The sequence below is a fragment of the Streptopelia decaocto genome (assembly GCF_964273445.1).
Source record: "Streptopelia decaocto genome assembly, chromosome: 16".
NCBI lineage: Eukaryota > Metazoa > Chordata > Aves > Columbiformes > Columbidae > Streptopelia > Streptopelia decaocto.
In genome coordinates this window covers 8,198,475-8,223,129 of record NC_138671.1, presented here as the reverse complement: position 1 = coordinate 8,223,129, position 24,655 = coordinate 8,198,475, and the positions used below count along the sequence as shown (strand labels likewise).

Sequence of the window (24,655 nt, the reverse complement as noted above, 5' to 3'; positions counted from 1 at the left end):
AAGTTTTCCAGGACCTGGACCAATCAGTGCATCACTACTTAAAGAATAGTGCAGTCAGGAACAAGGCAGCTCACAGTTACAGAGTGGGGTGGAAGGAATTCCTGCAGATGGCTCCCTGGGCGATGAGCCGGCTCCTCCTGCTGGTCTGCCCGGGCTGAGCTCCAGAGAGATGCTGCAGGGATCAGGATGAAGCTGTTCCACTGTGCAAGCTGCAGCTCCACGGCTTGAAATGTACATAGCGGCCTATGGCTACAAGAGGTTAAACCTCAATGTGAGATGTCCGTACACAGGGAGTGGTCTGGTTATGTGTGAGTAGCAGCTGTGGGCAGGACTAAGAGTTCTGTTCCATGCACGTTACTATGCTGGTTTCAGTTTCTTCTGAGTTATTATGTTGGCCTCCCCAATTGCCAGGTCATTAGTTTGCTTCCTGTCTCTGTGTGATATGCAATAAGAATGCCAGGCCAGGAAGAGCATTAATATATGTGTGTCCTCAAGGTCAGATTCCATATTCTTATTCTATATTCTCCCCGCCAGGCAGTATAAAGTAAGAATCTCACAGTAAGGAGAGGCGAGAGCAGCACTCCTCCCTCCTGGTAATGCCTGCAGCAATTCCCCGGGGGGTAAGTAAAGCCTGAGCCTGCAGCTGGAAAGAGGAAGACTTGAAAAAAGCAAAAGGATTGTTATTTCATGTACCAAGTCTGTTGGCTGCCTGAGAAGCCAAAAGCTGGTAAAGATACTATGTGACTATTTTATTTATATCTATATATAAAAGTGTGCACAAAGAATAATGTACCACCCAGTCACTGCAGATGGCTCCAGGACTGCGATGAGCGTCGTAAACTGAAAAGCTGTAGCAATCTCCAGCCAGAAGTCTGCACTAGAGAAGAGCAGATCACAAATCTGAAATAGGACATCAAGCCACTGATGCGGAAGGCACAGAGCAAGTACAGCAGTGGAAGTGAACGCACACGAGCGATACGGAGCAGCTGGCGTTGGTGTGAGCACACAGGAGCTGTGGGCTCCCAGCTCCTCACAGCCGTGAAATGATGCAGGGTGGACCTCAGCAGGTCCAGCATCCTGAAGTAACTTCTCTGTTGAGCTTAGACCAGCTTGCTTGGGTCCTTGGATCTTAAAAACTTTGTTTTCAAGGATTTTTTTTGGTGGTGGTGTTTGTTTTTTCAAGCCAGGGGATCACATATTTTAGCGTAGTCTATTTCTTCTCACTAGTTTGATGCCCTTGTTGTGAGAGCTTTATACCAAATGGCCCTTTAGACCCGTGAGGGGGCCCCGAGGCGGCACTTTCCTGTATTGGGGTGTCCCTGGACCCGCAGCAGGTGGAAGCTCACGCTTCACCAGGCTGGGTCACCCAGCTCCAGGGCCAGCAGCCCTGGTTTGGCCTTGGAGGAGCCTGGAACAGTCCCCCTGTGAGGAGCGGGGATCCCAGCGGGGCCCTGTGCCTGCGCCACCCTCGGCGCATATACCCCCTGAGAAAACCCCTCTTCCTCAGAGCCGCATCAGACCCCCCTTCTGCCCCGCGGCGCATCCCCCCCCGCGGCCCCGCTCCCCTCCCTCAGCGCCCGGCGCAGCCGCCGCCATTCCCGCCGGGCCGTGGCGCGCTGCCGCTCGGTTGCTCGGCGCTCCTCCCCCTGGCGGGTGGATGCTCTCCGTGCTCGGCGGCGCTGCCTGGCAGGCTCGGAAGCGGCGGCCGGCCTGTCCGCCGCGGCCCGGCTCGGTTCGGCCCGGCTCGGCTCGGGCGGGCTCCCGCGGCGGGGCTGGGGCGGGCGGGCGCCGCCATGGTTTAAAGGGGGGCGGGCGGAGGTGAACAGGTAGAAGCCATGAACCTGCTCCCGGCCAACCCGCACGGCAACGGGCTGCTCTACGCCGGCTTCAACCAGGACCACGGTGAGGTGGCGGGGCTGGGCCGGGCCGTGGGGGGCGCGGGGCCGTGAGGGCCGTGGGGGAGCGGGGCCGTGGGGGCGCGGGGCCGTGAGGGCCGTGAGGGAGCGGGGCCGTGGGGGCGCGGGGCCGTGAGGGCCGTGGGGGAGCGGGGCCGTGGGGGAGCGGGGCTCGGCTCTCCCCGCCCTGCGGAGCCGGTGTGTGGCGGTGAGGGGTGGCGGCTCGCGGCTGGGAGCCCGGCAGCGGTGACCGCCCGGAGCCGCCGGGGCCGGGCCTGCCGGGTGAGGGCCCGGGAGCGGGCAGGGCGCGCTGCCCGCGGCGCCGTGTCCCTCGCGGTGTGTCGCCCTGTGACGGGCAGGGTGCCCCGGGTCTGGTCGTTGCAGTTGCTGAGGTGGCTATAGTCCCGGCTTTAACAAGCCGGGAAGGCTGTGTTTGCAGATTTAACCGTTTTGCGGTGGTTTTAGGTCAGAAGAGCGCTGTGCTGTGCTGCGGGGTGTACCCCGCCGCTTCGGGGAGACTTGGTTGGGCGGACCGGGGGGAGAGGAGAAGGGACAGTCGTGTTTAATGTGCATTTTCAAATACATCTGCCTCTCAGATGGTGGTTTGGTGCTTGCTGGAAGTTTTGCTGCTTAAAGTGGGCTGGTCTCCCTCATGTAGCTGTATAAATGTGCCTTAGATCCTGTGCTCAAAAGGATGTTCTTTGCAAAGTACATTACTGAAAAGGTAACTCACAAATTGTCATTTTCTCAGTGTAAGTACTTAGCATTCAAGATTAGCAGTATAACTTTTTTTTTTGCCAATTTATATTTTTTAAATGGCGGTTAAAACTATGAATCATATTGGCAGACAAGTACAGATACATGGACCACTGAAAAGCTTCGGAACTGTATGCTTGGCTTATTTTTTGTTAGAAAGGGGAAGGTCTTTTCTAGAAAGGGGGTGTACATCCCTTGCCTTGCTTTTGCAATACAAAAATAGCGCCAGCTTTGTGAGTAAGTGTCCTTTTTGTAGAATAAGGAATAGCAGGTCATCATTTTGTAACATCCTTTTGTCTTAACAAGTAATACTCTTGCCTAACACTGTCTTGCAGTTTCTGTCATTGTAGCCTGTACTTCATATACCTGTTGCTGATGCTGTTGAAGTCGTGTGCAAACATGAATTATTCTGTTAATTCTAGTCTAACATCTCTGATGACGTTTTGTCAGTAGTATATCAAGCTGTTAATGAAGTGAGCTTCTTGGTAGCTCTCTCCATGCTGTCCTGTTGAACTGGCAACAATACAGTAGTCTGTCCAGTAGTCTGTCTTTCAGCAGCTCTGTGCTTGTTTGCATCTTGTGTTTGCAACACTGATGGAAAAAGAGATTTGTGAGGATGAGCTTCATTTCAAATGTGCAGGGGTCTGTAATGAAGCAGTAATATTTGGTGCTAGGCCTGTGATGTGGCTGGGTTATAAAGAGAACCATATAAGAAGCAAAGTTTCACTGCAAAATGCCTTTCGAATATCATTTTAGCATGTAAAACTTTTTCCTTCTTGCAAAAGCTTCCTTAAATTCTGTAGCGATAAATGGAACATAAACACTTTTTTGAATAATATCACATCCAAAGTATATTAAGGAATTTGTCTTGGGAATTTGTAAGCTAAGAAGTTTATCCTGACAGTATTCCAGTCCCATCTTACATAGCCTGTCCAGCCAACTGAATAATAACAAAAAACTTGAGCAGAACCCGTGTTTGGCTTTCATTTGCAGGCTCCTGCAGCTCTTCCTGCCTAGCAAGGAGGACTTTTGAACTGTGGGTAGCATGCAAACCTTTTTAAAAAGGCCCCAAGCTAGTGAAGTGTTAAAGGATGGGGGATTCTTTGGCTGCTCCAAGAAGAGCGGGTAAGAGGAAAAGCTCACTTCTTCCTTGGTGCTCCCACCAAAAATAGAAATATGAGTCACTTGAGTGCTGAAGCTTAGTAGTGTGGGTGTCTGCATATATTGTCACAATAACCTAATTTCTTAGTAATTTAAGACTAGCCAATCCCATAATGATGGGAGGAACGATCTAGTCTCTCCAAGTCATAACTTCCATGACTGACAAGTGACTGGCATCTGCAGTTTTTCTGAAATGTACTTACTTCCCTTGCTCTGTTTTGAGTGATGCTATATTTTTATATTGGGTGCCTTTGCCACATTGTGTTTGGCAATTAAAAACCAAAGAAACAGTGTAACCCCCCAAATGGAAGGGCCATATTGCAAGTTGTTCTCAGTTGTTCTAAACCAGAAAACTCTGACTTTAGTTTCTTAATTTCAAGCTGGTATATTCCTGATTTCAGATACTTTTCTAGTGCTTTCAGAAGGACATTACAGTGCTCTACAGTAATGAATAGACAAAACATCATAATAAATTACCATACCAGAATGTATATGTGTAAATTGCTGACACATTCTGTCACTGTTGTGGTCTGAACAGAGTTTGAAAACTGGGGCGTGGACTTGTTTTGGTGTTGAAACACTTGTCTTATTCATTTAATCTCCTTTAATGGACTGAAATACTTAACTACAGGACCCCATAAATGTTAGTAGGATTCTGTGCTGTCTCTTACGGCTTTAGACAAAATTTGCTCTTGTGAGGAACGCTAACATGCTAGGAACTTCACTGTTGCAATGTCTGGATTTTAGGCCCGTTTAGGCTTTAGAGCCTGCAGATTTCTTTGTGTCAGCATGCCCCCTTCAGCTTGTGGCATCTTCTAGACAGTCTTTAATTTTACCATCCCTTTTTATTTGGTTTTAGGAAAATAAACAAAAATCACTGTGGCCTTGCTGGGGCTGTTGGCAAATAGTACTTTCAGTGTAGGAACAAGCGTAACTGTGGGTTATGGTAATGATTCTGTGGAGATTCGGTTTTCCCCAGCATCTGATTTGTTTTTCCCCCAAGTATCTGAGTTGTCTTCTGCCAGTGGCTCTTGACAGCACGTCTGTCCCTTCTTAAAATGAGACGTGAACTTCCCATGGCTGGAAGCTTATGTGCCTTTTATTGCAGCAATTCCCTTCTCTGGCAGCCCCTCCCCAGCTCTCTCATACACAGGAGCTCCAAGCTGTAGCTGAGCTGTCAAATTCGTGATCCCGGTGGCAAATGCTGGGATCAATCCGATGGGAACTGCTGGGGTCCTGAGCTGTCCCTGTCACCTGGGATTGAACGAGTAGCAGTAATCTTCCTGTATGGTTTTTCTCTCGTTTGGCTGAGGGGTTGCCATGACTGAGAACTTCATATCTCTGTCAGTAATGATCGACTGTGTGGGGAATATCGCTGTGACTCACATCCCTCAGTTCTGGTGTATTGTCTGCAGTTAAAAATGTAGATATTCCCCAGCCATTAAAAGCAGCCCACGTCTTAGTCACGAGGTTATCCCTGCAGAAAAGCTGTAGTGGTGCTACAGGAAATGTAATGTCTGCATTTTATTGCGTTAGGAACGTTCCGTTTGGGTTTGTTATAACTTCCTGATATTAACACAAGTCAAACTTTACAGTGCCCTTTTACTATAGAACAGTTTTGGCATCCCTCTCTGTCTCTCCTGGAAATACAATATCACGTTATTAAAATTTAGCTGGAAAAATAATTATATGGATACACAGAACAGCTACCAGAAACAGATTAGTTCTCATCCTGTGCAGTATTGTTTTATGTAGAAAGACATGATTCCATCGTAATTTGCTCTCTAGTTATCCCAGTAGTGTCTTGCATGATGCGGTGGCTTATTAGTACTGCAGTTTCAACACAGCAAACTCGTACATATTCAACTGACAGAACGAACTAAAGAATGGTGCACTGAGAAGGGAGGAGGTAAAATGAACATACCGAAATAAGTACTTTTACATTAACTATGTTTGCTAACCTTTCTCAACATGTTTACTAATCTTTCTAGAATTATTATATTATTGTTAACCACTTTCTAGGTGTGTTTACCTATGTTTTTTGCACTTAATTCATTACAAACCTTGGACAGGGTGAAGTTGTGCCTGTGAGTCTTTTGTGTTGGGGGAGTAGTTTTTTTGCGTCTTTTGTTTTCTTCACTCTAGGTAACTGTTGTACTGTTAGAAGGGTCCAGTGTCTGTGACTCTGATGTTAGGGACTATGTGTAAAATAAGAGGGTCTTTTGTTTCCATTCTACATTAAAGGGTGCAGAGATAGATCTTGCGGTCATTTTCCCTATGTGAGTTCTGTGAGTTCAGTGAACAGGAGCCCTAGGGATGCTGCACCTCCTGAGATAAATGGTTTGTAAAGCAGAGGATGTGTGTGATGCCTCTTTTGTTGCTGTTGGGTTTTATTTGGTTGTGGTTTTTTGTTTGGCTGGGTTTTTGGGGGGCTCAAATAGTTGCAGTTATTGCAGTGCATAAAAAGAAAATCTGGCTAATTTGAATATCTTTCACCAGGACACTGAAGATCTTAAGTGGATTTTGGTGTAGTGCATAAAAATTATGTAGTAACTAATCTTCAGTCAGTCTGCCTCTGGTGACAGTAGCTGCTTCTGACTTCACACTGGCCCTTTTTTGTATCAGCAACTCCATTCTATCATTAGCAAGGAAAACAGGAGGACAGGACAGTTTGATGGATGCCACTAAAAAGGCACATGTATAATTCTGTATGCAAATATAACTAAAATAATTTTCCAGAGTATTTTAATCTGGCTTCTAATAATTCTCTGGTTTAGACTTAAGCTATTGGCATGTAATTAATGGCATCTGACTCAGTAGACTCTCGTTAGAGCATTCTTCAAAACTATGTTCAAGAAGCTGTCTTGTGTGGGAACATGGACAATAGGTCATGCTTCATATAGTTGTAATCACAGTGTAAATTTGGATCTAATGAGGAAGGAGGGGTTTTGTCTCATAATGGCTGTTGGACCATAAAAGTTAAAATACAGGTTTCCTTCCCTCTGTAGTGCACGACATAGGATACAGATGGGTTGGGAATTGCTCTCCTTTCCTTCCATTGTTTTCTCACCTGTCTAAGAAGAATCTTGAGAACTTTCCACTTTCAATAGAGGTCAGCATAGAGGACAACTTCTCTAAATGCTTTCACTTGCACTCACTAACAAAGCCCACAAGTGGTCTTTAGCTTAACAACGTTGTTTATTGAGTAACGTGCTCTTAACCCTCTGGCTTTTGCGTAATTCTTGAGTGTCTCCTGTAATTACTATATATGTGTATATATATGTGCTTTTTACTACAGGATGCTTTGCATGTGGAATGGAAAATGGATTCCGAGTTTATAATGCAGATCCACTCAAAGAAAAAGAGAAACAAGGTAAAACGCTTAATTGTTATACCATGGTAGTTCTGGGTTGGAAGCTCAGCCTCTTTGTTTTCTGTAAGATATTTGCTTAGCTTTAACCATTCCATCACTGGAAGGCTTTGAATAAAGCCTCAAGAAGGGAAGTCTGTGCTGGTCCAAAGGGACTCTCGCTTATGCCACTGCCTGGCATAAGATGTTTAGATGCTATTAATTTGCACAAAGCTGGATGCTGATTACTTTGTCTCACCTTCTTGCAGTGGCTGGGTTGCGTTAGCTGTTGTTAATGTTTGCGGTCTTGAATAGGAGATAAGTTACCTAGTTGTTCACAAGTGGGAGAAGAATTGCTGGCTGCAGTGATATTACGTGCCATCACGAGGAGTTGTTCTGTTCTTGTGCAGCAATCTGGATGTTCTAGAAGAGCATTAAAACCAATCCCTTTTTGCTGGAGATCTGAATATTTCTTGCTTAGAGTGTTGCTTGCGAGAGCACTGTGAACTCAGACCTCTAATGCTCTGAATTTTGTATTCTCTGTATGCTTAAAAATTAGGGAGGATCTTAGGGCAGTAAACCTCGGATCATGTCTTAACAGAAATTAGTAGATGAGCTATATTAACCAGGTAGTAGAGCTTTTCATCAGAAATTGAACAAAACTGAGTCAAAATAAGGGAAAATGGAAGCTAGCCATGTGATTCTAACCCTAAATACAGGAAGAAAACTGCCATTCTGAACTGGTTTCCCAGCACTTCCAGCCTGTGGTGATAGAAAGGATTTAATAAGAGGAAAAATGTATTTAAAACGGCAATTCCTATGAAGGCAGGCATGCTTTCACTTTCTAGTGCTGTAAGAGACTTCAGTCAGTGGCCACAGCCGACAAATTGTTGTCTGTTCTTAATACTAAATTCTTTCACAAGCAACGTGTCTTGGGACTGTCAGCTGTGATAGTGTGCTGAAAGGGTTGGAGTTCAGGTTGAAGTGCTGTTGAGGTCCTGGTAAAAACTTCCTGCCAGTAGCTCTGGATGTACTTCCAGGATTCCTGTTGTGAATTGATTTTTGAGTCAGGTTCTTTTCCCTGGGACCTGAGAAGTCAGACTGTTCTGGTTGCACAGGTACACAGAGAAATGCTGTTCATCTTTCATGCATATTTAAACCTACCTGGGATAGTCCCAGATGGAGCTTATCTGTTTGATTTCTGTAACCCAGTCTTAGCTGGTGCACCCTGGCTTGTCTCTCATATCCAGGAATTCCATGAAGTTCCCTATCCACACACCACCTGTCAGGACTGTAACAATAATGATTAAAGCGTCTCTTGTAACAGATTCAGAACATCTTGCATGCTCTTACATTGTCTCAGGTTATGGTTTGTAAATATTTTAAGACTTTTTGTTGCGGTGATACCTCTTCATAACAAAATGTGCTGTCAGGCATTAAATGTTTTAATGGAGTTAAGAGGAGGATCTGGTGCAGAAGGGGTGGTGTCCAAATACAGCTGGTCAGGAAGGAAACTCAGCAGTCAGAAGTGTCATTGGAGAAACCACAAGGACTTGTATGAAATCCAGAGCTTTACTGCTCCAGTGTGAATATCTTTCTAGGCATCTACCTTCAGCTCGATGTAGTCAAGTGTCAATGTAGATTCCTCATCCAGATGTACTCCACTGCATCTCCCTTGTCCTGTCCTTCATGCTTTGTCCACATCTCTCCATTGTAGCGCTTCCCTCCAGCAACTCAGACACTTTTGCTGTGTTCTCCCATCCTTATTTATGACAGTAGGTCTCTCTTGAGTCCTTGTGACATTTCAGCCTTTCCTGCAGCTTTGAAATGGTTCACTAGTTTTGTCCACTTTTCGTGCTGCAGCCTGCCAGTGTGTGCACTTATTGGACAGTCTTTTACAGTAGAAGTTTAACTCTACTCGCCTTGAAGGCCACAGTTACAGCCTCTCCTCCTGACAATTTCTGTTCCCTCTCCCCTGCGGAAGCCAAGCATCCCTCTAAGCTATGTAAAGAAAGTCAAGCCCCCACTCAAATGTCATCAAATGGAAAAATTATTTTATTATAAAAGCGCCTGGTTGATAAGCATGGCATCTTATTCTACTGCCTCTGCAGCTGAGATTCTTAAAAAGAAGAAAACCTTTTCCTTGCACTGCAGCTGAGAAACTGTCTGCACCAGCTGCTCTGTCTTGCTCTCACTATGTTTCCTGCATCGCTGAGTGGAGACTTGCTGGAGCTGGACTGTATTTCTTACCTATTCGAGCAGCTGTGGATAAGCTCTGGAGAACAGCACTAGAGATTCTAGTTCAGTTACATATGTGTGTTTTGCTTCCTTCTCTCAAATCCAATGAGTCTATAAAGACAAATCCCTTAGCAAATGAGAAGGTGCACGACTCATGAATGTTATTGGTATTTTTCTAAGTGCGTGGCATTAGCATAATAGAGTAACAGCAGACTAAAGTGTGTGCCTGTGAGGGGAGTGAAATTGAGCAAACTGGACAGCCTTTCTAAACACACTTACAAACCCACTGTATAATAGGAATTATCAAGCTGCCATGATGATGTTGCTTGACCACTTCTCATGCAACATGTTTTAACTTTAAAGCCTTGCTGTGAGGCCTGTCCCAGCTGTGTGACAACAGCAATCTTCATTGCTATGAAAAATAAAGCAACTTGGCTGAGAATCCTAGTTTTAAACAAACACACGTTATTTCAGACAAACGAACAAACAAACCCCACCCTTATAGTCCAGATTTCTTGACTGTCATCTCCATTCTTAGAGGCTCTTCTGTTTTTTAAGGTCAGCCAGGGTAGGAAGACACTGTTCTTCTCAGGTGCCTGAGAGATGTACTAGATAACAAGAGCTTTTATTGTAACAGTGGTAAAAAATATATGGCATTTTTAACAGGTTCTGACACTTAAATAAAATACATTTGTCTTCCAGAATTTCTAGAAGGTGGCGTTGGCCATGTCGAGATGTTGTTTCGTTGCAACTATTTAGCACTAGTAGGTGGAGGAAAAAAGCCGAAGTACCCACCTAACAAAGGTGAGTTCTAAGGAATAGATATTGTAAATGTTTGCTTTGCTCTCTGTGTGGAACTGCCCAGAGATCCCAACCAAAATGCCTTGAGCTGGGGTCTGGTGTTCTGAAGGCTGGATGAAGGGGATGGTGCAGCAGGTTTAAGTACAGGTGGTGAAATATGTTGCATCACTGCTGTTACCTGCAATGACTGTGACCTGGTGACAAACTCTATTTGTCACAGGTAACTCCACAAATAGACTCTCTGGCTCAGCAACCTGAGGGGAAAATGTCCCTGGCTGACAAGTTTTGTAGGAGAATATGCTACTTCTTTTTTTTTTTTTTTTTTAACTGCTGCTTTATTTCTTTGATAACCCTCAGAGAAAAATGAAAAAGCTGATTGTCTTTAGAAAAATATCTTTTAATTGTCAGCTTTTTGGTTAGAGTTTACCAGCTCCTACCTGCACAAGTCATAGCATGAAAGACTGGGTTGATGTGTAGTAGCTAAATACCTTCTGGTGAGCAGGATGCCAGCCTGGAGCTGCCTGGCTGTTGGACGTCCCCCGTGATTAGCCTTCTCAGAAACTAGAAGTTATCTTAGAGATTATGTGGATCTTTGGATATGCCTAGATGATCTAATGCAACCTCTGCACTGTTCTAGTAATGATCTGGGATGACCTGAAGAAGAAGACTGTCATTGAGATAGAGTTTTCCACAGAAGTCAAAGCAGTTAAGCTGCGAAGAGATAGGTACGTTCAACAAACACATTCCAAACGTGCAGCTTGGCTCTGTATGCTGTTATTAATTTCCAGCTGTTTGTAGGAAAAAAATCCTGGTGTAACACCTAGATAAACACCAGCAATCAGCGTTAAAACAGGCTCCTGGGGGCAAGCATTAGGTGTTAACAGATCGGCTCAGTTGTACTGGTACCTGAAACCTTGGTGCCTGTCAAAGTTTCTGGCGTCCTAATGTAGGGAAACGTTCTCATGTGGCTGCTGCTGTTTTCTAGGTGTGGAAGAGTGTGAGGGGAATTCAAGCAGATCCCTAGAGCAAGAACATCTGTTAACAGCTGGAGTCTGTATGTGTGGGTGGAGGGGTTTTGCTGTCACAGCTTTGGATAAAAGTGCTTTGCAGGCTTGTAGTAGCTTGTTTTCTGCAAAGCTGCGAGTCTGCTGTAGTGGGGGAAGACAATATATACGTTAAATCAGTTGAAAGCCTTTGCAAATCTGAATTAATACACCTGTCCCTGTTTTATCTGCCCCAAGTCATAGGAACTTCTTGTCTCTTTCAGAATTGTGGTAGTCTTGGACTCGATGATTAAAGTTTTCACATTTACACACAATCCCCATCAGTTGCACGTCTTTGAAACCTGCTACAACCCTAAAGGTTAGTTGTACGTGTGGGCTGGGGAACAGCAGCAAGTTTATTCTGTTCTTGACATGCTGTTTATCTTCAGCTGCCTGAATCAGTTTTGTTTAGTAAGTCATTAAACAGTTTACTTACTGTGCTCTAGTGATGCCCTTTGGAGATGCTTTTTTGTTTATAAAATGGTTATTAAAATTTATTAATACTTGGCACAAAAAAGCTTTTCTCATGTACTTCTGTTATGTTACAGATTCGATGTCTATAAGAGGCATCTGCTTCTGTAAAAAACCTGTAAACTTGATGTATTTTGTGCCGAAAGCTTAATTATCAACACAAACCATTACAAAGTGCATCATTCTTCGTTCAAACAGAGATAGAACTGTCTAGCAGGCTGATCCCCACAGCATGAGAAATACCCGAATTGGCAAACTGCTGTAGTTCTCCCCGCCTCGGGAGGTTTCCAAGCCTGCCCGAAGCAGTCGTGGCATCGCTGGCAGCGCTCGGGGCAGCACACACACCGCCTGCCGGGCCGGAGGGGCAGGGTGGAGGATGAAGTCCGTGGGGATGCCCACCCAGCGCTGTGCTGGCTGTGGGCTGCGCGTGCGGGAACCTCCGTGGTATCGGCAGAACGCCCGGGAGAGGCCATTGGCCTTAAATGGTCTGTAAAAAGTTACCAAGAAAAAGAAGTGCAAGTGCCATAAGAACCAAGTTCAAACATGAATGAATAATAATCAGTTTTATTGACAGAGGAGAAACTAAAATGTCACCTACTATCAAGTCTTACCCTTTTTGAGCTGCTAAGGAGACTTTTTTTTTTTAAATAGCTGATGGAGCTGATCTCCAAATATAACCAGATTTTGAATAACCACAACTAGATACTTTGAAATAAAGTGATGAGAGCAAGTTAAAAAATTACGCTACTCCCCTAATTCTCTGTACTCTGCACTTACAGATGGATCGTGTAATAGCCATTAAAATGAAATTCTGATTTACTACATGTACGTTTGTTTATTCTGAATTACTGATCTCTTAGAAACTTACATTTGAAAACTTTATTAGGTTATGGGAACCACACAGTTATTCTTGTTTGTTTTTTGTCTTTTAGGTCTCTGTGTCCTTTGTCCAAATAGTAATAATTCTCTTCTTGCATTTCCTGGAACACATACTGGCCATGTGCAGATAGTGGATCTTGCTAATACAGAAAAGCCGCCTGTCGACATCCCGGCTCATGAAGGAGTCTTGAGCTGTATCGCGTTAAACCTGCAGGGAACAAGAATTGCAACAGCATCAGAAAAAGTAAGAGTAATCTCCTCCTTACTATGCATTCTAGTGTAGTAACTCCTAAAACAGTCGCATCTTTCATAGGAAAGACATAGAAATAACTCACTGGAAAATTTGTCATTGAAATATCTATGTTTACTGCTTCTTTAGGATATCCAAACAGCAATCCAAACGCTGTGCCTGAGGTAGCGTTGATGTTTTAGCTGGCTGTAGCAGTGACATTTGAATGAGATCTGGCACAAGCAGTTCGCATGTTTCATATGCTCTTCAATAAATACTATTAAAATTAACAATAAAGGGTGGGGGGAGATCATTTGCATTCTTTCACCTTTGTTAGTTTCTGCTTAAATTCACTTTTAAACCACCGGCTAAAGAGATACTCTCGCAAGTAGGTCTGTCCTACTGGAGGACTTAGTTCTGGCTTATCTCCTGTCAGGCCGGGAGGCAGGCGCGCTGCCTCTGCCGTTCTCGTACACACGCCGCAGAGGTTTTCATACCCAGTGGAAATGATACAATGATTCTTGGCGTATTTACCAAATTGTGTGTGGTTGTATATTACATCGGGCTAAAGAATGCAGTGTGCTGACAAAATCCTGACGTTACTGAATAGTACAGATCCCGTTGGGCTGGGCTGATACAGATGTAGCAGAACACAAAGAGTCAGAGTTGCCCTCTCCATGGAACGTTGGTGAAGCATCATCTCCCAAAGAACGATTGGTTCCCAAGTGTCCAAAGGACACAGGGTAGATGGGCATGAGGCATGATGAACACTCGCTGCCTTCCTCCACTCAACTCAGTTTCTCAAAGACAAATTAATCCAGCGAGTCTCTGCTTAGAATAGTTTCTCCTGCACAGCATATAGGTCAAAAATGTTAAGCAAATGCAGGTATAGAGAGCGTTCTGTCTTTCCTAATGTAATGCTTGATTCTTTTTCAAGGGGACCCTCATAAGAATATTTGATACTTCATCAGGGCATTTAATCCAGGAGCTACGAAGAGGATCACAGGCAGCAAATATATACTGGTATGTTTAATGGCTTCTGCTTTGTTTTCTTGTGGGTGGTGGTGTGCTGAGGCAGCCTGGTGAGCGGCACCCAAGTCATTTTCAGAAAGCAAAGGTGAGTTGCGCTGCCCCGGGCAGAAGGCAGAACGTTCTTGCACTTGGAGGTGCCAGGGCTGTGCTTGGCCTGTGCTGCATCCCCTCAGCTCGTGCTGGTGAGGGGACAACAGCAGCTGGCAGCTGTGTGAAGCCTGGCACAGGTCACAGGGGTTGGGACAAAACCGTATAGATAATATAACGGGTAGAGTAATCTGTAACTCAGGGATGCTTTGACTTCACACTGAAATACAGGGAATGCAGCCTGACACTTCCCAGAGGGACCAGGGTGAGTACCTGAGGGCAAGTGAAGTGTTTAGCACAACACGGTGCTGCTCTGTGTGCAAGAGCCCGAGGCAGAAATTTGACTAATCCGCAACTGGAAGGTTGGAAGGGACCTCAGATCATCTAGTCCAACCCCCAGCCATGGGCAGGGACACCTTCCACCAGCCCGGGCTGTCCGAAGCCCCGTCCAGCCTGGCTGTGAACACTCGCGGGGAAGCAGTTGTGTACAGCAGAACCGGTGGGTGTGTTCAGCAGCATTACTGCAGCTGTCTGTATTCCCCACAGCATTAACTTCAATCAGGACGCTTCCCTCATCTGTGTATCCAGCGACCATGGCACAGTACATATTTTTGCTGCAGAAGACCCCAAGAGAAATAAGCAGTCAAGGTAGGTTTGAACTATTCTGAAGTCTTGGGGGGCTGGGGACTTGCCCTTCTTATAGTTTAAAACCCTGGTCTTGTCAAGCGGTAGCGAATACCTGCACTGCTGGAGGTGACAAGATTCACCTGCTGTGCTTGAGGGAAGTTGTGGGTTTGGGACTATAGAGCAACTGCCAAGTTTCTGCCGTCCTCTGGAGCCGTGGAGCTCCAGCAGGGGAGGGGGTGCTTTAGGGGCGCTCTCAGCATGAACATACATACTTTGTGGACATCTCACATCAAGCAATCTCTACTCAAATCCCTTTGCAGTTTTTGCAGTCACTTAAAATCATAAAGCAAGCTGTAGGATCCCCCTGCCCTAGAAGGGAAATCGTACACATTACCTGATTGATACTTAGGAGAACAAAAAAAAAAGCCAATAAAAACTAGCAGTTAGTGTGAGACCCGGAACTTGTTCCAACACACCAGCAGTTCTAAATCATCTCTAGTCAACACCTTACTAAGTTGTTACGTTTGTTTGTTTGTTTGTTTTCTGTTTCTCTCTTTCAGTTTGGCCTCTGCCAGCTTCCTCCCCAAATACTTCAGTTCCAAATGGAGTTTTTCAAAGTTTCAGGTTCCCTCAGGCTCTCCGTGCATTTGTGCCTTTGGAACAGAGCCAAACGCTGTCATAGGTAAGTGAGGGCAGCTTCCCCAGGTTCTGTCTGCAGAACCAGGGTTCCGTCTGCACTGGCCTTGAGCTGGAGGGGATGCTCAGGTGAGACACCGTGTGTCCCTGGCAGCTGAGAACAGGAGCCCTTGCTGCTCCGCACTGCCTGGGGTGACACTGAGTGTGTCGGGGGAGACACAGGGCTGGGTGCAGCTTGAACGGCGTCAGCTACAGCCGAGGGGACAGCTCAGCACCTCTGGAACAGCTGAACTTTTAACATGTTTGGTTTTGTTTCAGCGATATGTGCAGATGGCAGCTACTACAAGTTCTTATTCAACCAAAAAGGGGAATGCTCAAGGGATGTCTACGCGCAGTTTCTAGAAATGACAGACGACAAGCTTTGACTGAGCTGAGGGAGTGTGCAGGTCAAAGTGCTGCCTTGGCTATTCCACAGCTTTGGAAGGACAGTATATGAATGTCCAATACTGATCGACAAGTTTAGCAGACCTCACTGAGAAGCCTGGCCCAACGTGATCAGAACAAGCTCTGAAGTAGTGGACTACCTATGTTTATTCTCATTTCTGCAAGTATTCATCATTAAAATCTCTTTGGGTTACTGTCATCAACTCAAATTTTCAAGATGTGGCTTTCAACAAGCTTGTGCCTATTGGGTTTCTCTTGATCTAAACTGTGAAATGACTTTAGCTGAAACATGAGTGCCTGCCACACGGAAAGATCTGCAGGGGCCTGTACGGATGTACAACGAGCCTTACAAAAAGGGATGTGAAACTAGAAGATTTCAGGCATTGTGTTACTTCCACTGAGTGGCTGGGAGTGGGGGAAATACTGTGGATCGTGCTCAAGTAGAACTCAGCCGGTGTGGCTGGAGCAGAACTGCCCTCCCCTGCCCGCAGAGGAACAGAGGAGCAGCGATGACAAGTGTGTAGCCATAGACAACTTGTCCTCTGACAGGGTGTGGGGTTGGGTGGGGTCCTGTGGCCCAGACGTGCTGGTCAGCACCACCAGGGTGCCAACCTGTATGGAGTGGCTGACAGCACCTTCAGGCACTGCCTGACCCAACCGCCTCTCGGTGCGTGGAGCGCGTGGCCAGGACACTTGGGCAGCTGGAGCTCCTGCCAGGAAAGAGCTGGTGCAGGTTGAACCCCCGGGCACTAGTGTGGCAGCTGCTCCGGCTGCTTCTTGCTCTGTGCTTGGGCTGGAGGGCCGGGCAGGCCCCACACAGCTGGCACAAGTGACCGAGGGACACGGAACATACATCTGCGATGGCTTTACACCTGCAAACTGTTGTTTTTGCTTTCCTGGAGATGTTGCATACTACATACTGTTGGCCTAGGGACAGTTAGGTTAGACTAAACCGACTGACTTGTAAACTCACTCCCAAAGTTGTTGTATGGCAATTAACACTTACTGCTGAACCAAGGCACAAGAGACTAAACTAGAAACTGAGATAGACACAAGCGCTCTGTTCACAGCACTAACTGCCTGGGGGGAGGGAAGTCTTGCTCTTCTGAAATTTAATTTCACAGATGCTTCAAATCTGACATGCCCATTCACTCTAAGATTGTTTAGCTGCAAACTCTCTAAATTTGACAAGTTTTTTCTAGCATCACATAACATACTAAGGACTAACTTCTATGCGGACTTGGATGTCAAGGTTGCATGTTGCTTTTATGTGTATTTAATCACAAATTGTTTTGCACACTTATTTGTAATATGTTATTTCTTTTAAATAAAAGTGACTAATTTTGCTGTATTTGCTGACGATCACAGCCAAAGTCCCTGTTGCCATAGGTTCTAGGGAATAAACCTGTAACTGAGAAATGGTGGTGGCTGTTAAGGACAGAAACTGGATCATGCTGCCCATGCCATGTAAACACAGGCCAGGACGTAAACAACTTACTGGGCTGTGGGTGTTTATACCCAAGCAAGTCCAAATTCCAGTGCAAACCAGTTCTTGTTCTGGGCTGCTGACCACACTGCTCACCACAGCCGCTCTTCTGAAGCTTCTCACCGTCTAACAGCTGTCTGAGGAGAATCTCCTGCCGCAAGTATGTGCACCGGGGAGCACCAGAAACCATTTTCCGAGCGTGAGTTAAATCCTCTCTCCGGCACAATTCTAAGCTGTTTATGATCCAGGCAGCTGCGCTCACTTTAAATAGCAAGGAAACTGCTTTAACTAAAACATTAAGCCTTCTGCACAGCGCTCTGAGGGGTTTATGTATTGTAATCTGCTGAAGCGCCATCCCATCATAGCCACCCTGCAGCTGACCAGAGACTACGAGTGTATTTCTTGGTTCATTTAAACTCTGCTGGACTTGTAAAACTTCCCCTGAACATCTGTTCTAGTGTGACAGCAAGAACAAGGGTAACGTGTTACTGCGCACGCAGACACGGGTGCTGTACTAATGATGGAATCCCTTCACACATACCTAAATGTATTCAAGCTCAAATTCCTTCTTATACTATTAATACTTACAGATCCTTACCTTTAACTATACGGGGTATTTTACAGGGATCAAAAATCAGGTGAAATAAATGAGTCTTCCCACCTGTGTTGGCTCCAGGTTCCTCCACCAGTACTTGGTCACATCACTTTCTGCTGTACTGCATCATGTTGGTAACTTTAACCAAAACTGGTTTTAAGTGGGGCAGTGGATAAACACACAACTCTACAATCAAATGGAATAGTATTTTAGACACTTCTTTTGAAAATAAATAGCACTGGGAGTATTGGATGGAGGAGGTCTGCACCAGGCTGCTGTACTTCTGACCCTGCAAAGTGACCTGGGGCTGAAATATGACTGTTCCTGGAAAAGAACGTATTTCCACCAGCATCACCTATTGCTTTTGTATTTAAAACAACTAAACGCCTTCTTTCCCTGTGTTGCCGTCTCCTTCCACAGTACCACAGTTCGCAGTCCTGAAAGTAAAAACAACAGATTAGCCAGGGCAAGCAATTCAATGGCAGTTCCAGATGTTTGCCTGCAGAAGCAACAGAACACGGCTATTTCTTTCAGAACCTTCAGGTATTCACATTTAAGTAGAAAATAAAAGATTAATGGGTGAAGTTAGAAGATGCAAGACAAGGTCGTGTTGTGTGGGCTGTGGCGGACACCAACAGCTCCAGAACAACCTGCCCTTCAGGCTGGCTTGGCTTGCAGTCACAAAGCCATTTTAATGCCCCTATTTTGCTGCAATTTCTTTAATTCTTCCCCAAAGGTTTTATTTGTTAAACCAGCCAACAGTTGTGTTTGGTCCGGTCTGTACGGAATCCCGTGGAATTTCACAGCCGAGCCCATTCTCTTTGTTAACGTCCTAAAGCCTTAAACACTGCAGCAGTTCCGCTGAGTCTCCCAAACTCTCCTGGGAAGCATGAACAGGAAAACCTGGCTCAGGGTTCCAGGAAGCTCTTCTAGTTCTTCAGCCAAAAGCATTTCCCCGATTCTGATGAGAAACGAACAGAATGTAACTAATGCATCAAAAGAGGATCAGAAACCAAACCCACATTAATGACAATTATTCCAGAAAGTGCACATCTCATTAAAATTACTTACAAATAATCTCTCTGATGTTACGTCAGTCTGTTCTATAATAATATATCTGTGGTGAATGTACCTGAAATCAGCCCCCAAAGCAAACACAACTTCTAGAAGAATGAGACTCTTTAACACATGCAAAAAAATTTCTTATTTCAAAGTTTGGCTTGATAATTAAGAATTAAGAAAAAAAACAGTAGAAACAAAGCTTGTTTGCATCTGCCAGTGCACAAATAAGATCAAGAAGAACCTGATGGTTAAAAGCAACCCCTGCACTTACTGACTTCAGACCTTCCTTTTATCCATTAACTTTGTGTCAGACACAGCGTAGGATTCTTAACAAGAATGTTAAACTATATAGTTCAGACACATGTATAGAAAGGGGTCAATCGGGTTACTAGAAAGCATCATTCAATTTAGCGTAAAAGAGATAATTATCTAAAAATTTTATATATAATACACATGCTATATAAAATCACAACTCAACCTGTATTGATGACTACCAACCACTCACAATTTACCTTTTGGGGCAATTAAGATACAAAACCTAGATCCCAACACTGATTGCTGAGACTTCAAGTTCCACTTTTGGATTTAAGTAATTTATAAACCGCAACATTTAAAAATGAACCTGTATTGTAACAACCATGCAAGGAAAGGCAACGTCTCCCCAGCTTTGCTGCCTGCACAGCAACGGAGCAACCATGGGAGGGATCTCGCGCAGGGGCGGCAGCGGAGAGGAACACGCTCCCGTCAGACGCCCGCTCAGGTCTTACAGAATCACAGAATGGACTGGGTTGGAAAAGACCTCAGAGATCATCAAGTCCAACCCTTGGTCCAGCTCCAGTCCGTTTACTAGATCATGGCACTAAGTGCCATGTCCGATCTCAGCTGAAAAACCTCCAGGACGGTGAGTCCAGCACCTCCCTGGGCAGCCATTCCAATGCCTGACCACTCTCTCTGCAAAGAATTGCTTTCTAATCTCCAGCCTCAATTTCCCCTGGCAGAGTTGAAGCCCATGCATTAGAATCCCGAGTCTTTTTCAGAGTCATTGGAAAGATTGCACAAAAGCTGCCTTTGAACAGCAAGAACACTGAGCACAAAAGGAAATAACACCGTGCATCGTGAAACACAAAAGGTAACGGCAGCTCCTGCAGAGAGGGCGAATCTCTACGTACCTGCTGCCTGCGGGAGGGCAGGACGAGCCGCACGTCACAGCAAGCGGAGGGGTCACGAGCATCGGGTGACGGGGCCTCCCCAGCCCCGCGTTACACGGACACACGGACACAGTTCTGTCCAACAACCCAGCGACTCACTCAACACGACGGACGCGGCTGCATTAACCAAACACGCTGGACACGTCCCATCCGAGCGCCCGTCGGCATCCCGCGCACGGGCCGTCCTGCCTCCTTCGGCACCGCCGGCGTCAACGGGGCTCATCACCCCCGGGGACAGAAATACTGCAAACGCGCTTGGTGAGTAAGTTCAACTTAGTTAATTTGCTGAATAAAATTTAATTTTATTTAAAAAATCTTATACACTATTATCCACCTAGCCCTAGTCGTGAACAGATTCTCACTTCTGAAAATAAACCACATTCTAGTCAATTCATTCAACACCAAATTAAATTACTAGTACTGGATTTTTTTCTTAAAAAAAGTATGTTAAAACTTTACTTTCTTTTTTTTTTTTTTTTTTATTTTTAAAACCTCTAAAGAAAACGGTGCAATTTTACAGAAATGTTTCTTTCCAGGTTATGTTTTCTTTCTTTAAATACCTGTTATAAATTCAGCTTATGTAGAGTTCTTTTTTTTCATAGTTTTTTAATATGTATTATCTGCAGAGACATCGTAACAGTTCCATTCTGTGGATGAACACAAAACTTGTACAGATTTCTCATATTTGGTCTTTAGGTAAATAGTTCCCAAAAGCTGCCTAAATAAACCACTGCAAACTGTTCAGTCCATGGTGAAGATCCAGCTTTTCCTTTCGTAGTGGGAAAGGAGATATAAATAATGCATCGCTAGTGCAGAAAATGCCAGAACCCAGGTTCAAATTAAGCCAACTTACCGAAGCTTCCGCTCCGCTCACCGCGTGAGGAAATAAGACGTCGTGTGAATTAAAGACTGAACAGCAGCCTTACGTTGAAATTTAATTTTGAAATGTCAAGTGGAATCTATTACCACCGTTCGAGTGAGAAATTACCGATACATTGTAAAATGTTCAACTGCAGAACACACGCTTAAAAATAAAAGTATTCTAATAATACGGTAGCCACTGTTAAAAAGCACAACAGCTACTCGCTGGAGACCCAAAAGGGCCGTGTGTGACACCAAAAGTGTTACGGAGAAACCGGTCGGATTAATTTCTACGGATGGGTGCTTACGCTTAAAAATATCGGATATACCTCTGACAAGATAATTTTACTCTCTTTTTAAAAGGACTTGTGATAAAGAATTTCTCTTTCTAAATGAAGAACAGTCTGTTATCTTAAACATACACAATATTAAGCGAGACTCTCGTTTTACTTTAGACTGGAAAAATATGCCAGGGACAGTCAAAGTCAACACAAAGTAACAAACAGCAAAAGGTAGCAGAAGAGAAACAGATAAGTGCAGCTCTGGTCAAATTCATAGCAGTTCTTTACGTCAGTTAACGGCTCATTTACATCGTAATTTCTAATCAGTTACATGCAAGCCCAAAGAAGCATTTGATCACTACACATGGTAATAAAATTTGATTAAATTTTATCAGGCAACTGCTAAAATATGAAAATTTGCAGATGTAATAAAGTAGCTTTATCTGAACTTTAACAGGACAGACAAAAGTAAATCATTCCGTCGGTTAAAAAAACCCTACATTCAGTTTTTTACCAAACAAAATTTCACATGAAAAGTATCGTGTGATTCTAAAGTTTCCGGAGTAGAAATGGAGTGATTTGAAATGTCAAAGACCCCATTATTTTTGCAAAGAAATGAAAATACACCTCAAAAATGTCTAAATTCCACATGTGAACAACAAAATACTGCATATCTACCAACAACTGCCTGGGGCGGGTGGCTGTGGAAGGCTCTAGCTGCCAAGGTGGAGGACGCGGCTCCGGCCTCTGTTCCCTTTGAGGAATATACAATCGTTTGAAACCAGTTCACACTAAGCGCTCATCATGCTGCCGTTACACTGAGATACTCAGTCCTTAAAATCATCTGAGAAGATTTTGTTTAAAGCTGCAGCCCTCCCCAACACTGGACGTCTCAGCGTCCACAGTTCGGCAGGGGCAGGGAGGAGCGGGGTCACAGCCTCTCGAACAAGATGGTTTGCAGTTTGACTTTAAATTACCAAGTTTTAAGGCCACCTGTGTTGGGTTTTTTGTTTTGTTTTTCAGTGCTGAAAGTTGAAGTCTGATCACAGGGCCCCTTTCCCCACTGCGTGAGAACATGTTCCAACATTTTAGGTGTTATATTTAAGTGTCTCCTTTTGGCACCATGGAGTTTATTTATTTTTTTTTTTTATTATTAAAAAAAAAAAAAAAAGAAAGAAAAGAAAACTCCGCTAAGTTTCTAGTTCTGGCTGCCTTTATCACTCACTGCCACGGACGGGGTGTCCACGTTCACAGCTATGACTATGCTCTCTCCGTCTTCTGTTTTGATACGTTTGAGTTCCTGCTGTTCTGACTGGTCTCCGTTCTGGCGCTTTGTGGGGAGCGACGCCGACGCGGACGCGTGGGTCGCCAACATATGCAAAGGACTCGCAGCAGCTGTGAAAAGATCAGAAGAACTTCAGCGCCCTAAACCCCCGTCAAAGCAGATGAGACTGAATTTGAGAAGAAACTTCTTCATGGTGAGGGTGACAGACACTGGCCCAGGCTGCCCAGGGAGGTTGTGGAGTCTCCTTCTGTGCAGACATTCCAACCCGCCTGGACACCTTCCTGTGTAACCTCATCTGGGTGTTCCTGCTCCATGGGGGGATTGCACTGGATGAGCTTTCCAGGTCCCTTCCAACCCCTGACATTCTGGGATTCTGTGAAAGCAAACCTGCATTTTCATCAGAATGCTGAGCTCCTTTATTGGGACTATGGGGGGCATTGGCAATCTCAGTGGAGATTTGTTTAGTCTTTGTACAAACCTGAAGGACATTTTCCCAAATCACTCGATGTTCATGCAGATTTGGACAAAGGTGGGAGAACGGGGAAGAATCTCCACTTTGTCAATGGGGAGCTGAAGACAGGGAAGGATTAAACGGCTGAAAGCCACTGTGATTTGTGACAGAACTGGGAAGGGAATTAAAAATCCGCTTTCAGCGGGTTCTGGCCATGTCTGTGGATCAGAGAGCGCAGCGCTTGCCCGGGAAGGAGAGCCCCGCTGCAAGGGGAGCAGCACCACGTCGTATTTGAGAAAAGCTGCACAACTCCCAGAGCTGGGGACTGTGCCGGAACTTAGTTTTCAGTGTAACTATGAAAGACAGGAGAACAGAATTCAAACCTCCAGCACCAATCACGTTAAGGTTTTAACACGTGCAAAGCAACAGAACATCTTGCCGCAATACGTACCAGCGTTGCCCTGTCCTTGGATGGCAGTGGTGATGGGTACTATGTGCGTTCCGTTCTGCGTTACAGTTTTTATTGGTAGCTGGTGTTGACCTAGAGGTGTCTGTTGCACGATAGTCACTGTCTGTAGGGGGGTGGTCTGAGATGTCTGAATGATCCGACTAGCAGCTCCTATTGTAGCGTGACTAATAGCAGGTATAGGCTCCACTTTAACTGAAAAACAGAAGATAAAACATTGTGTAAAATCAAATGGTTCTTTAACACTTTAACAATCAACCTTCAGTGAAAAAGTACCAGCTTTATCACCAGCTCCAGCATATCTGAGAAATTATGATGCAAACATGCAGTTTTTAGCCAAACATTTCAAGCATTCATCTAGAAGTTCATTTTCAAGCAATAATCCTCCTGCACAATGAGCCAGCAAAACATGTAACCTCTCCCCAGGTCCTCACCTTTAACTTCCTTGTGGTCTCCATTCTCTTGAGGTTCTACCTTGGGCTGGGTGACCATGGCGGCTTGCGTGACCACTGCCTGTCCAGCCACAGTGTAAGTGTTTGCTGGTGCTAATCCAGTCACGTTTGTGACAGACACAGCTGGTATCTGGTGGACAACATGCACTGTCTGAACTACAGGCTGCTGGGAGGTTGATGTTGTCACAGGAGTTGCAACAGTGTAGGTGACGGGTTTAATCGTTTGTGGTAGCTGCCGTTGTACGGTAATTAAAACTGGTTGGCTAGATAGAGGTGATCCTACCAAGAAGGAGATAAAATCAGGCTAATTTTAATTATTTCTTTTAAGCCAGCCATTCTTTTAAACTTAACACTAAACCCTCAGAGGATTAAGAACCTTCTTCGCTAATGCCTGAGTGATCCAAAAGATAAACCCAGACAATGAAGATTATAACACACGGCAATTCCAAGCCACGTATTCCAGGTAAGAGCTGCTTTAGCTCAATCAGACCTACACAACATTTGAGCAAAATCCCACCCCCTCCTCCCAAACACAGCTATGTACCAAAGCTATGTTTAATACTCATGCCTTATGCATTTTTTTAAATAGGAAAATTCTTATCATGCAATATTTGTTCTCTCTTTATCCTTCCAATTATTTTATCCCCACCTTTGAAAGGATGACATGACCAGAGATGTGTGTAATACATTTGCTTATTTCTGTAACCCATGTAACCTAAAAGTTGTGTTTGGTGTGTTTGGTTTTAGTTTAGTGTTGTGGGGGTTTTTTGCTCTGTTTGGTTTGGTTTGTTATGCTTGTTTATCTAAACCAGAAACAATATGTTTTGAAAGTGAAAACCATTACAAGACAGTACAGTCCT

The 24,655-nt window shown here is 44.8% G+C and overlaps 2 protein-coding genes across 7 annotated transcripts in view; one reads left to right on the top strand and one right to left on the bottom strand.

The window, feature by feature from the left end:
- The first annotated feature begins 1,679 nt into the window (after window positions 1–1,679).
- Window positions 1,680–16,999, top strand: WDR45B (WD repeat domain 45B). Of its 6 annotated transcripts, XM_082067367.1 has the most exons (13): window positions 1,680–1,902; window positions 2,492–2,619; window positions 3,645–3,776; window positions 5,660–5,721; window positions 7,111–7,185; window positions 10,102–10,203; window positions 10,838–10,925; window positions 11,468–11,562; window positions 12,647–12,837; window positions 13,760–13,845; window positions 14,488–14,589; window positions 15,129–15,250; window positions 15,523–16,999. In XM_082067367.1, the coding sequence occupies exons 3-13, from the start codon at window positions 3,697–3,699 to the stop codon at window positions 15,627–15,629; spliced, it is 1,110 nt and encodes a 369-aa protein (XP_081923493.1). In that variant the 5' UTR covers window positions 1,680–1,902; window positions 2,492–2,619; window positions 3,645–3,696; the 3' UTR covers window positions 15,630–16,999. The 6 variants fall into 6 exon arrangements, with proteins under 6 accessions (XP_081923493.1, XP_081923494.1, XP_081923496.1 ...); XM_082067369.1 differs by lacking the exon at window positions 5,660–5,721 and having other exon boundaries at window positions 1,683–1,902; XM_082067371.1 differs by lacking the exons at window positions 3,645–3,776; window positions 5,660–5,721 and having other exon boundaries at window positions 1,685–1,902.
- Window positions 17,000–21,288: 4,289 nt separating this feature from the next.
- The window catches only part of FOXK2 (forkhead box K2), a 41,267-nt gene continuing 37,900 nt past the window's right edge, over window positions 21,289–24,655 (bottom strand). The window contains exons 7-9 of the mRNA XM_082067355.1: window positions 23,778–24,074; window positions 23,329–23,538; window positions 21,289–22,536 (exon numbers count right to left, since the gene is read on the bottom strand). Of these exons, the coding sequence (XP_081923481.1) occupies window positions 22,340–22,536; window positions 23,329–23,538; window positions 23,778–24,074 (704 nt within the window). The 3' untranslated portion in view covers window positions 21,289–22,339. The remainder of the gene's footprint in view (window positions 22,537–23,328; window positions 23,539–23,777; window positions 24,075–24,655) is intronic.